This window comes from Crocuta crocuta, unplaced genomic scaffold, assembly GCF_008692635.1.
Source record: "Crocuta crocuta isolate KB4526 unplaced genomic scaffold, BGI_CrCroc_1.0 scaffold113, whole genome shotgun sequence".
Lineage (NCBI taxonomy): Eukaryota > Metazoa > Chordata > Mammalia > Carnivora > Hyaenidae > Crocuta > Crocuta crocuta.
In genome coordinates this window covers 4052779-4066570 of record NW_027530368.1, presented here as the reverse complement: position 1 = coordinate 4066570, position 13792 = coordinate 4052779, and the positions used below count along the sequence as shown (strand labels likewise).

The window sequence follows — 13792 nt, the reverse complement described above, 5'->3', positions numbered from 1 at the left end:
GACACGGAGCCGCCGCCACCGTTGCCGCGTCCCCGCCCCGCAGACCGCGGGAGGACCGTGCGCCGCAGCCGAGAGGAGCCCGTCGGGACATCGCCCCTGGCCGAATCCGGCCTAGCGCCGCCCGCCGGTGCGGAGGACTAACCGCCGCGGCGGCGTACCGCACCTTGCTCGGGGAGCTCCGTCCATCCCCCGGGCTGCACCGAGGGGATGGCCGGCGACACAGCTCGCGGAGGCAGGACTGTCCCGGGGGGAGTGGGGGTGGGGAACTCGGCGCCTGCGGGAGGAACAGCCTTCGGTGCGATCCCTGGGCGCTCCCGCATCCGGCGTGGAGAGGTCCAGGGCGCAAGAGGGCCGCCTGACCGCTCCCCAAACAAGCACCGACCAGAAGCCTCCGGGCAGGTTTGCCTACAGCACTTTCGCTACCGCAGGTAACCGGAACATAATTGTTGCGTGCCTAACGCGTGCCAGGCCCTGTGCTTAAAGGCTACGCTGTATTTTCGTGATGGAAGTTGATTGGAAGATGTAGATCATTTTATGGATAGGGAAGCTGGGGCCAAGGAAGGTTACCTTGGCTCAGGTCATACATCTAGGAAGCGGCACAGGCAGGAGCTGGGGCGCCTATAATCAGTCATCTTCAGGCATAACTCTCTCTTTAGGCTGAGTTCCTTTAGGATACGTTCTCCACCTTCGTATCGCCTGTACATCGCCAGTGGCGGGCACTCAAGGCGCCCAGTTGCAGCCGAATGCGTTTACTATTTACCATGGAGAGAGTTACGGAGGGGGCCGAAGGAGCGGAGCAGCCCTTGTTAAGAAGTTCTCCATCTAGTGGCCAAGACAGGCATGGAAACTAAAGTACCTGTGCGGGACTCGGCTATGCAACTCGTCTCAGAATAACCTTTAGATGCATAAACATAAATACATCTCCCTCACAAATATCATATGTTTGCACGTATAGGAGGATTAGGAGGAACTTAACTGAGGACCATGGGGGAGAAGAAGGGGAAAAATAGTGGGGAAGAGGGAGGGAGGCAAACCATGAGAGACTCTTGAATACTGAGAAATAAACTGAGGACTGATGGATGTGGGGGGGGAGGGGGGAGATGTGCATGGAGGAGGGCACTTCTGGAGATGAGCATTGGGTGTTATATGGAAACCAACCTGACAGTAAACTATTTGTAAAAAAAAAAAAAAGTCCCCCCCCCAAAAAAAACAAATACATCTCCCTCAGAAGTTAAACATATAATTATTATATGGCCCATCAATTACATTCCTGGTATATACCCCATGGTATTGAAAGCAGAGGCTCAAAAGAGTTATAAATCCACCAATGTTCACAGCTGCATTATTCATAATAGCCGAAAGGTGGAAACATCAGAAACGTTCAGCAACAGGTGAATGGACAAACAAAATGTGTTTTATGTATACAATGCAATATGATTTAACCTTAAAAAGACATGAACGAGCCTTTAAGACATTATGCTAAATGAGACAAGCCAGACACAAAAGGGCAAACTTTGTATGAGTTCACTTATCTGAGGTATCTAGAGTACTTAAATTCATGGCAGTGGCCAGAGGAGGGGGGAGAGAAATGGGGAGTTATCTAATGGGTACAGAGCTTCAGTTGGGGAAGATGAAAAAGTTCTGGAGATGGATGGTGGTGATGGCTGCACGACATTGTGAATATACTTAATGCCGCTGAACTGTGCACTTAAAATGAATGAAATGGTAAATTTTGTTATATATATTTACAACAAAAAATACGTAAGATTACAACAAATAAATTATATTGAAACACAGATATCAAAATATTTTTAGAAAGCCAAATATGTGATATAGTAATATATGTTTCTTTATTAATGCAAAGCATAACCATAATCTAATGGAAAATTTAATAACTGTGACATAATAAGAAATATATATAATTTTGTCTGTGCTCCCAGTTCCTGACACAGACCTCCTAAATCCCTTGGAATTTCCTGGGTCAGAAGAGCATCTGTTGTTCTAAAGAGGCGACTCTTGGGGCACCTGGGTGGCTCAGTCGGTTAAGCATCCGACTTTGGCTCAGGTCATGATCTCGCAGTTTGTGGGTTCGAGCCCCACCTCAGGCTCTGTGCTGACAGCCAGCTCAGAGCCTGGAGCCTGTTTCAGATTCTGTGTCTCCCTCTCTCTCTGACCCTCCCCTGTTCATGCTGTCTTTCATTCTCTCTCTCTCAGAAATAAATTAAAAAAACAATTAAAAAATTAAAACAACAACAACAACAACAACTAAAGAGGCGACTCTTGGTCGGCTCCTGGATAGGATAGGGCTGGTCACCAGAAAGACCAAGCCATGATTAGAGGCTTGGAACTTTTAGTCCCATCCCCCATCCTCACAGAGGTGAGATGGGCTAGAGGTTGAGTTAATAATCAATTATGTCTTATGATGAAGTCTCCATAAAAATTCCAGTACTGTGGGGTTTAGGGGTTGGTGAATGCATCCCCATGCTTGGAGGATGGCACACCCCAACTGCACAGGGGCAGAAGCTCCTGGGCTGGGGACCCTTCCAGACCCTGCCCTATGTGCTTCCTAACCTGGCTGTTCGTCTGTATCTTTATAATATCCTTTGTAATAAACTGGTAAGTGTAAGTAAACATTTCCAAGTTTTGTCAGCCAATTCTTTCTGAGTTGTCACTTCCAAGTTTTGTGTGGCAAATTATCCACCTGAGGAAGGTGGTGTGGGAACCCCCTCCTTTCTAGCCAAGTTGGACAGAAGTGTAGGTCCCCTGGAGACCCATGACTGTAACTGGCATTGGAAATGAGGGCAGTCTTGTGGGACTGAGCCCTTAAACTTGCAGAATCTCACACCAACCCCCGGTAGTTAGTATCAGAACTGAATAAAATTATAGGACACCAAGTCTGTGTACAGGTTGTGGGTGTGAGGAGGAAAAGCACACACATTTGGTGTCAGAAGGGTTGTGAGTCTCTACTCTGTTTCTCTAAACAGTTTTCCTTTAATACCCCAATGACAAAGTATGAATGAATGTAAATGATATTTCAAAATACCTTCAATCATGTGAGAGAGTTACAGATATTACTAACAAGTACTATGACTCTGTTGCCTTTATTCACCGTGGAAGGAAATGTTTCATTTCAATTAGAGGTTATTAGTGCAAATAAAATGGAATTTTTTTCCTTCCAATTTTCCAGGGTTCTGGAGTTTATCTCCCTGAATTCTGGGTCCACAGTTGACTTCTAAGGGGTCCCAAACCCCTGCTTAAGAATTCCTGAGAAGGGGTGCCTGGGTGGCTCAGCCAGTTAAGCGCCCAGCTCAGGTCATGGTCTTGTGGTTCATGAGTTCAAGCCCCGCAGTTGGGCTCTGTGCTGAGAATTCCAAGCCTGGAGCCTGCTTCTGATTCTGTGTCTCCCTCTCTCTCTGCCCCTCCCCTGCACACACACACAGACACACACACACACACACACAAAGATAAATAAACATTTTAAAAATTTTTGAAAAAGGAATTCCTGAGGAATATGTGTAAGGGGCAGTAAGAGCTTAAAGGGCTATGTGCCTCTTTATAAGCCTCTTCATTGCAGCGCAGGGAGACACTGAAAACAACTTAAAAGTTTATTAACAGGAAACTGGATAAAATATCTTTTGATACATCGTAGGGTAAAGCCAGAAAAACAAATGAGGATGGAATAAGTCACGGGGATGAAAGGTACAGCATGGGGAATATAGTCAATGCTATTATAGTAGTGTTGTATGGTGACGGATGGCAGCTACACTTACGGTGAGCAGAGCAGAGCGTAGACACTTGCCGAAATCACTATGTTGTATACCTGGAACCGATGTAACACTGAGTGTCAACCATACTTTAATAAAAAAAGAAAAGAATAAAAACAAATGACAAAAATCAGGATATTCTTGATGTCCCTATGTAAGAGAACCCTCCTTTAGAAAACTGTAAAAGACTGGGAGAAAGAATCTAGGTATTATTAAGTATTTCTTTACATAGAATATCTCTGGAAGGATACAATACAAAGTGGTAACATTTTAAAAAATGGTAACATTGCTTTTTTCCTAGGGAGAGAGGGTGGGGGTCAAGAGTAAGAGAGAGCCTCTTTATATTCTTAATGCATTGAACTATGTAAGTTTATGTAAACATATTACGTCTTCAAAATTAAGTTTAAAATTAAAATGCCCTAGTATGCTGGATCTTCTGGGAGGGCTCAGATTTCCTGTTCTTACTCCATCCCTCTGTGAGAAAAGCCGCCGTGTCGTGGCTTACAGGAATTTGGCTAACCTTGGATCACGTGGCCTGGCTACCAGGGAGTTTGAATTTGAGACACAGATGCATCAGTGAGTAGAGGCACAATAAAATCCCAATTGTTCTTGTTTTTCCTAACTATTATCTTCCCTGGGAGGGAGGAGAATATAAAAGTATCTCCCTCAGTGCTCCCAGGATTGTAGATCAGGGAAACTTGAGGGCCACCAAGGTAAGGCGCATTGCGGTGACAAATGCATGGTGGTTGCTGCAGGGCTGGGCACCTTCACTTCGCCAGACTTTTAGGGCCAAAACTGGCCCCAGGAACCAAGGCTTGAGCCCTGGCATTTTCTCCCACAGCAAGAGAAGCCACGGCTTCCTGAGAGCAGTGAGAAGCAAGCCCAAGGCACTGGCTCCCGTCTGCCCCACCTGACCCAACAGGGCTGGACAGGGCTCAGGAAGGCTCTTTGGGAACCTGGCTTAGTAGGCAGGAGGTCACAGAGGAGGCCAAACCCAGCCTCCCTTGAAGGAGGTTTGGGAGGAAGCAGGAGGGCTCCCCACCTTCAGTTCAAGGGACTCAAGAGTGAAAGGGTTTGTAGATCCAGAAGTTGGTTGATTTGCATATTGAGAGTAAGTATATACACTTATTCCAATGTTACACACAATCTTTTAACTTCTACTAGTTCACACACTCATGTGTTACCACTTGATGCTGGTTGGGGGGGGCGGGACCAATTCCCATACATCTCATGAGGATGTTCTAGGGGAAACTAGCTTTTGACATCATATGAATCTCTTCCTCAAAACACTGCTAACGTTTATAGTGTTCTTACTCTGTGCCACACTGTTCTAAATGATTTGTATGTACAGACCCATTTAATGTTCATATCTAGCACAAGAGGTAGTACTATTATTATGTCCATTTCACAGAGAAGAAACCTGAGGCACAGATACCTTGTCTATGGTCACATAGCTAGTACTTAGAAGAGCCGGAGTTTGAATCTGGGCAGTCTGGCTCCAGAGCCACCTGGTATTTTCTAGTCTCTTAAAAGTCACCTGCCTTTGTTGTAAGAGAGATTCTGCCTCTCTTGTTACCACCGCCTGCCATTTGGCTGATGGGCTGGATCCTGCTGTGTCTCCCTGCAGCCTGCTGGTCCTCTGGGTCTTCCTCTTCCTTCTACCTTTATCCTTATGGGAGCTGCTGAATACACGTCTGGGATCTGGTCACTTCCCATCCCTTCCTGCATCTTCACTAACTCTCCTTCTGAGTCCTCACAGTCTTACACTGTGAATTTAGCTGGTTCTATGGTCCCAGTGGCCCACACAGCTGGGGTGGGCACATCCCCAGGGGCTGGGAAGAGCAGGAAGATGCAGAATGATCAGACTGGGGAGTGCAGCAGTGTGCTAAGTTCTGCGTCTTGGCTGCCGCCCTCTAGTGGCAGCCAGAGGAGCTGCAGAAGACCAAAGCCAGGGCCAGTTCAAGGCCTATTGAAGGAGTTCTGACAGACCGTGGGAGGCCCTACCATCAGTGTTAAGTGTATGGGGCAGGAGGGCAGGCAGGGAGAACACACACACACACACACACACACACACACACACACACACACACACAGATGGAGACAAAGTCCACATGGGCATCTGGGCCTCTGCTGCCCCTGCCTGGCCTGGCTACTGTGATGACACAGGGAAGTCAGAGACAGACAGAAGCAGGCCTGGAGACCCAAGCTCCTCTTCCTTCCTCATCTTCTCCTCCCTGTGGAGCTCCCGCCCCTTTCCCTGCCAGCACCCCACCCCCAAAGAAAGCTCAGCTCTGCCCCCCCCCAACACACACACATACAGTGTCACAGCACGAGAGCCCCTCTCTAAGGGGCCCACATCCTAGGCGAAATTTTTCCTACGACGGTCTGTGTGATCAGCAGCTTTATTGTCTGACATCTCACCTTTCTGGTCTCGGTTTTGCTGCAGCTCAGCCAGAGCAAAATTTGGTAAGAGACAAACCACAAACAATGAAAAACAATGACCCCGGCTATGTTCACATAATCTATACGTCCCAGGAGTCTAGGCCTCCTGACCCTGTTTCTCTGCTCTGTCCCAGCCTCCCCCACCCCAAACAGCTGCCCTGGTGTTCCCGGCACCCCTGTCACATGCCTGGGGCCCCAACTCAAGTGGCTGAATTAAAGGGCTTTCTAATGACAAGTCCTCAAAGGGCTCTCTTAATTGCTTCGCATTAAGCTAGTGGGCCTGAGAGGACCACGTGGGGGGTGAGGGTGAGGGGCTGAGGCTGGGGAATAACAGGAAAGAATAAGGTGGGGGAAGGGAAGCAGTCTGGGACTTTGCACAGATCACATGAGACCTTTGCTGACCTCTCTTTCTCTCTCCCTCTGTCTCTCCCTGGCAATGTCTGTCTCTCTGTCTCTGTCTCTGTCTCTCTCTGTCACACAGCAGAGCCCCTGAGCAGGGGTGTGGGGAAGCAGCCAGCTAATGGAAGTCTCCTCTCCAAGGAGAGGAGGCAGCCCCATGAGCCAGGACAGCAGAGAGCCCTTCATGTCTGCGTCTGTCTTTAGCATAGCACAGATCACTGGAATCATAGCGGGAATGTCTCCCCGTCTTTATTCAAGCAGCTCTGAGTGGTCTCCTAGACCAGGAATTGCTGATTAGAAGAAGAGACTGCTCTCTCTGACAAGCTAGCTCCCCTCCTCAGAGAAGGGGAAAAAAAAGAGGATGAGATGACTATATCACAGGACTAAGGTTTTTTGGGGCCAGGAGGTGGCTAGTTCTACCGTCCACTTCACAAAGCAGGCCAAACATTAGCCTATATTCGAATACCTTAGCAGCTCACTACCCCCAGTCTATGAGGAAATTTTTCCTTCTACTGAGCGGATTGGTCCAGTTTTCTCCCTTGCAACCATCCAGAAAAAGTCTATAAATAATACAATATTGTCATTAATGGCTAATGTTTGTTGAACACATCTTTGGGCTAGGCCCTGAGCTATGTCCTTTACACAAACTCTCTTGTTTAACTCTCACAAAAATTCTATAAAGTAGGTATTATTTTTATACCCATTTTACAGGCAAGGAATCTGAGGCACAGAGAAGTTAGTACATTGATCCAGTTCACCCTGCTGGTAAGCCCCAGTCTGCGGCACCAACCATGCTGATATACTCAGGATATGGAATTTCAGTGCTAACCAGGAAAGTCATGCGCAAACTGGGATGCGTTGGTAATCCCAGCCCCTAGCCTTCCAGGCATTAGCTACGGACATGCTTAACCACTGAGATGCTGTCGAGCAGAGCACCACGCAGCAGGAACCGGTGCCACGGGAGGACTCCAACTACAGGGAGGATAGCCAAGGTCATCACAATGCCAGCCACCAGGACCAGAAATCCATACACTGCCCACTGCATCTTGGTGTCGGAATCGCCAAGGAAAACACATCGCAGTCAAGCGCTGGATGGAACAACGCTTTACTCACATGGAAAAGAGACAGAAGACCAGCTTCAGCAGTGGGCAGCTGTCCCTCATGGCCAGTGGGGGCCCCCAACAACGGGTGCAGCCAGCAGGGCATTTGGCTTCTCTGCCCCCAGCGCCTACCACAACAGAAGGCCCCAACTCCTCTATGGACTTTGAAATATGGAAAGCTGGGGGTGTGCCTGCGGGCTGTCAATACTCTGACACACCGCTTGGGCAGAACAAAGAGGCACACGTTGAACCTGAACCAGGGAAAGACATTCCCCACGGGAGGTGATAAGCCCAGCATAGCTCTGTGGGCTCCTTGTCTCTTGGAGAGGAAGTGGTCTGGGCCCGAGGCTTGTTCTTAGGCAGTGCACACGATGAGGATGCCTTTCCCCAGGATACTTGACCTCAGAATACCCATTCTTCAGATATTCACACACATGCACTCCCTGCACGGCCTCTCCTTCCAGCCTGTCTCACGTGGGACACTCTCCTCCATTTTTACAAACTCTTCACCACCTCCTTTGTGGCCCTGCGGTGGCCTGAGTCAGGTGCTTACAATAAAGCGGAGGGGGGAGCTGCGGGACCTCCTCCATGCCTTGTCCCCTCCTACCACAACTTCTATTTTGTTTAGGGCAGCAATGGTGCCCTGCTTTTCAAAACGAAACAAAACTCTCTGTTATCAGCCCTGGGGCGGGGCAGGAAGGGCAAGAGGAGGAGCGGGAAGTGTGATGCATATCAAATCCAACAACATGTAAAGGCAGTGCCCCTCTGGGGAGTCCTCCTTGCCTTGGCATGCCCCCCTTGGCTCATACACAGAGAGAGACAGAGGTTCCTTCTCTTTCCATGGTTTCTTGCCTCAGATGCAGATTGCTCATTTCTGTATCCCCAGCACCCAGCACGGGGCCTAGCACGAAGAGGGGCTTCTGGTGGGCAGATCTATCCCACCTACAGCCATATTTCTGCTGGGTGATACTGGACCCCCTGGAGAGTAGAGCCTCGACCCAAGCCAGCCGAATTGATCATTCTTACCTCAGCTAGCCAAACACATCGTCTCTCCCAGAACTGGGAAGGTGCCTGAGAGAAAGCGGGACCAGCCTGTGTATGGTGTGTGGCACTTGGCCATGAAGACATCAGCTTGCGGGCCTGTCATGTGGATGACAACAAAGGAAGCCAGGCTGCCGTGAGAAGGCCCAGGCTGATGTGTGCATAGGGTTCAGTCAGTGGAGTGTGGCCTAGGCCTTCCGGATCGTAGTTCCAGGCCCTTCCCTTCCCAGCTACCTTCTTACCCTTGGTTCTGTGAGGCGCCACTGAGTTTCTATTTCTTGCAACTCCAGAATTCTAAGTGTCCCAGGGGAAGAGGTCCCAGGGCTCAATAGTGCTGACCCTCTTCCATCCCACAGTCAGCTGGACTGACCTTTCCCCTCATTGTCCAATACTGAGTCGAATGGTTCTTGGTTCTGGTCACGCAATGTAATGACCTCGGACTCTCTGACTGGGACCTGGGTAGTATCAGTTCTTCAAGCCTCTTGTTTGCACAGGGTCTCCTCAGGGCAGCTGGATGGGAACTTCTGTCCTGGTGGAAAAAAGAGCACGGGAGATGGTGGGACGGCAGAGTCCTGAGTACTCATACCCGCCTCCTCCTCTCAGCTGCCCTGCCCAGCCTACCCTTCTTCATCCTCCTCTTACCGCTACTCAGCCGTGAATAGCTCTCTGGAGCTTTCCTGGCCCTACTCCCAACCCCACAAGAGCTACTTTAAGCCATGGCTCTGGAATCCTAAAGAATCCCACTCATCCTGCCCCCCCACCCACTCACCCCTGTTACCTCACTCACAGTGCTCTTCCTGCCCCTTCTCTCCACCTGTCCAGTCAGTTCCTACCAGTCTTTCAAGACCCAGGTGGCATCCCTCCTCCACAAAAGCCTTCTAGAGAGTTCTAGCCCCTTCTAACCCCTTCCTTCTCTGACCTCCTGTTTGTACTGAGTCCACAGTCCTCATCAAATGCATCTACTGCCTCCATATGACTGCTGGGCTTCTGAGTGAACTTTCCAGGAGGTGACGCATTGCCTGTGCAGCCAGTCTGTGAGACCCATGTGTGCCCACCTGCAGCCTGGCCCAAGCCCTGGCTGGCACGTGGAGGTGCTCAGAAACAACGCACTGGTTGCCACTGGCAGCCCCTTTCCCTCACTCATGCACGTCAGATTTTCAGGGAGGGGTGGCCACCCTTGGGAGAGTCCTAAGGGGCCAGGTTAGAAGGCAGCAGTTTCACTCTCAACACAGAGCCGCAACTTTGGCTGATAAAACCAGTTATATTGGGGAGGAGGACCACATTACCTCCTAATTTCCTGCCAAATCTGAAATCTGAGCCCAACATACCGGAGGAACTGCTGTCCCAGCCAGCCTGCCTGCCTCTCATCACCCCCAGCCTTCATGCCCCTTCAGGGTGGGCAGTAACAGTGATGAGAGCCCAAAGCCACAGCCAGAGGTCAGTAAGAGGCCAGAATCAGCATGGGACTGGTTTTGGGGCCACTGGTCTGACTAGCTGTGTGGCAGCGGGAATGGGGGTGGGGTGGGCAGCGACATGTAGGCAAAGCTAAGTGTAAATCTCTGCCAGCCAACAGCAGCAGAATCGCATCTGCCAAGAACTACGAGTCTCTGTGCCCCCCTGTCTACAGCTTTGATGAGAACGGAGCAGGCAGCTTCTCCCCAGAGCCTCAGGGCCATGCTAGGGAACAGGGTGGCACAGACCTCAGAGGCCGACAAGTGACAAACCTCAAGACACCTTGCCCACTCATGCCCAGAAGAGAGGCCCCCACACAGCCCACATGTGGAGGGGCCAGAAGAGCACACAGACAGACTCACTCACAGACACGTGAACAATCAGAGAGGTACCAGACTGACCTAGGGATCAAATACACACAGGTACAAGTAGACCCATAGATGCAGTTCCCAGGGAGAGGCTGGGACACACGCTCCATGCCTGACATCACCCTGGGACACCCAAGTCAATCTTCTACAGTGGAAGGAAGCCTTCGGCAGGTTTGGCAAGGAAATACCCGCGTTTCCCACCCGACCACCTTCCTTTCCTTTCTTTCACCTGCCCTCTCTCAGAGGTCCCTGAGCAGGCGCAGCTCAGCTCCCCCTCCCAAGCTAATGAGGCTCTCTGTTCCAGGGCTGTGGGGTTTAGGAAATGGTAGGCAAAGTCTGACGCTGACTCTAGCTCTTGGCCTCTTTGCTGGGAGTTGGATCCTGCCTTGTTTGTGAAGAGGGATTGGGCAAGGCAGCAAGGGCTGGTTGCTACACCGTGCCAGACCTCCAAAGGGGAAGTCTGGGCTGACGGAGCCTGGGTTGGATCCCCAGTGTCCCCCTCTGGCCTCTCAGCCATCACATCACACCGCCTGCCAGCAGGTCCCACACATCATGCCAGTTGCCTCTGGCCACTAGGATGAGACCAGTTTCAGGCTCTGGTTTCAGGGTTGAGCCTGGCAGGGAGAGTCCTGTTCTCTCTTCCTGGGCAATGGCCTCCCATGGCTGGCACTATATGGGCCCAACTGGATTGGCAGAGCTGAGGGGACTGTGCCTGGGGACAGTCGGGACCTGTACAAGCAGAGAGGTCTCTGTGTGCTGGACCCTGGGACTGGATTTGGGGGAGGGTCAGAATTACCCCTCAGTGATGGGCATGGAGGAGGGCACTTGTTGGGATGAGCACTGGTTGTTATATGGAAACCAACTTGACAATAAACTATATTTTTAAAATAATAAATAAAAGGGAAAAAAAAAGAATTACCCCTCATAGCTAAGCCGGGCAAGTAGATTTTTACTGAGGGCTGTCCCACTGCCTCGACCATCAAATGTGTCCCTAGCTGAGGAATCTCCCTTTTTCTCCCATCCACACCATGCACACCGGCAGCATGGTAGAATTCCAACTCCTCTCTCTCTGTCCCTGCTACCTGCCCTCTGTCTACAGCCATCCACCTCCTGATATTCAACAGGCTGCCATCATTTTGGTCAAGGTCACCTCTTCAGAGGGGCCCTCCCTGATCACACTCTAAAACAGCTCCCTGATCGCATTTCCTGTTTTACCTTGCTCCATGGCATTTACCACTGTGGTTCCATACAGATGCTTGTTTCTTTTTTCTCTCCCACTAGAATGGAAGCCCCATGAGGGCAGAGACTTTGGCCTGTTGAGTCTCAGAATGCCCCAGCGCACACAAAGGAGGCATGATGTAGACACACNAAGCCCCATGAGGGCAGAGACTTTGGCCTGTTGAGTCTCAGAATGCCCCAGAGCACACAAAGGAGGCATGATGTAGACACACAAAGTGTGCTAAATGAATAAGACACGCTCAATGAACATGAGCAGGCATGCACAGGCACATGGACACACAAGTTCTAACCTGGTGAATGTGCACATGAGCACTAGCACCATGCACATGTGCACAGGCAGAGGCGGGCGTGCTCACCTGCCCAGCTCCCCCGAGCCCAGGGGGAAGTGTTATCACCCATGTTCCCCCATCCAGGCAGCCTCCACTCAGCCCTCCTGGTGCTAACTCAGCCTGACACGCCGATTGCACGTGGGGCTTCCCGTGGAAGCTGAGGCAAGGCCGCCACCATTGTGGTGGCCGCTAATTGGCTCTGTGTTGGGCCTTGGGTCACCGCTCGGTCAGCCATGGCTGATACCTTCTTCCCACTTGTCTCAGGAAAGGCACTGCTGTCCCCTCTGCTTAGGCCTCAGCCAGCCGCTGAACCGCACATGCCCGGCCACGTGGGACTGGCTGGGCCAGCGAGGCCCTCTGATGGTGGCCCCCCCACCCCCAGCTGAAAGGGAGCAGAGATAGCTTGGCAAACAGCATTGGCCGTGGGGTGGGCATCTGCCTAAGGGCTATGGTGTGATAACGGGTATGAGGAAGGCCCCAAGCCCAAAGATCTCTGTCACAGCACCTGAAATGCCACCATCGGACACTGGGCCTTCTAGGTCAATCCTTGCTCTCCCACAGGGTTTCTGTTAAAGCACATATCCCCTGAGGTGGCAGGGGCGAGAGGGGGGAGGTCCTGAAAGCTGGGAAGAAGAAACACCGCTAACTCCAACATTACAATCGATCCTTGCTTGTATCCATCTGTCAGGGCCGTGCGCTGGGTATGCTTATGCTCTCAACACCCCATTTCCAGGGCTTTTCAGTGAATGGTTTTTAGAGTAGAAGCAGCTGCCCTAGCTTAACGCCACCACACCCCATCTCTGAGATATCAGGGTTTGGGTGGAGGTAAAGGGGCTTCTCCTCAGCCATGTCCGGGGTCCTCAGTGTGTATTGGGTGATCTGACTTTCTTCCCAGACAGTGGGGCTATGCCTGGGCCGTGAGACAGCTCAGGACCTGCTTTCCTATGCGGACGTGCCCACCATGCTCCCACTTTTCATTCCTCCAGAACCTAACTTACATCCTTTCACAGTTTTGCCAGGGCCCAAGCTTCCTTCCAGTTTGGGACTAGAGTATCTGTCACTTTCCAGGCCATCCTCCAATGCTGCCTCCCCCAGGGAGGCCCCGCTACTGCTGCTCTGGCCTGGCTTTGCAACCCATGGCCACATCCGTACCCGATCTGCCCCACTCAGGGGACTGCAGGGCTCAGGCAGATTTGGGCTGTACCACCCCTCTCCTGCCTTTCTTCCCCCAGTGCCCCCAGCTGGGGGTGCATGACTGCACACACCCCATCTGGTCAACAACTCCAGTGACCTTTGCTATATTCCACCACTCAGAGAGAGGCAGGATGCTAGGGAAGGTCCACAACAGGCTCTGGGCCTCCTAGGCCCGCCCTGCCCCCTGCTCTGGGTCTGGAGAGCTGACAGCCACCTCGTCCTTTTTCTTTAGGAGGAAAAAGCTGGGCAGGCTGAGGTCTTACGGACCCAGAATCTGGGCTGCCCCAGGGCAGAAGGAGGGGAGGAGAGCCAGCCCCCTCCTCCTACTCCAAGGCAAGAGGATGATCCAGTCTGCTGGTTGGTGGTTCCAGCCCAGAGGGAAGTAAAGCCCAAGCCTGAGGCCTTAGGGTGAAGCACTTTGAAGACTGAAAAGTCTAGCATTTAAAAGACAGTGGATTAGGGGA

At 51.2% G+C, this 13792-nt stretch overlaps 1 protein-coding gene and 1 long non-coding RNA gene across 3 annotated transcripts in view; both read right to left on the bottom strand.

Annotated features, from left to right (window-relative positions):
- TEX261 (testis expressed 261) overlaps positions 1–320 on the bottom strand; it is an 8345-nt gene extending 8025 nt beyond the window's left edge. Inside the window, exon 1 of the mRNA XM_077766499.1 lies at positions 159–320. Within this exon, the coding sequence (XP_077622625.1) occupies positions 159–320 (162 nt within the window). The remainder of the gene's footprint in view (positions 1–158) is intronic.
- Positions 321–3587: 3267 nt separating this feature from the next.
- The window catches only part of LOC144233430 (uncharacterized), a 20468-nt gene continuing 10263 nt past the window's right edge, over positions 3588–13792 (bottom strand). Inside the window, exons 2-3 of one of the 2 annotated variants that reach the window (XR_013335666.1) lie at positions 9117–9275; positions 3588–3853 (exon numbers count right to left, since the gene is read on the bottom strand). This is a non-coding gene — a long non-coding RNA (uncharacterized LOC144233430). The remainder of the gene's footprint in view (positions 3854–9116; positions 9276–13792) is intronic. The other variant, XR_013335667.1, reaches the window with a different exon arrangement.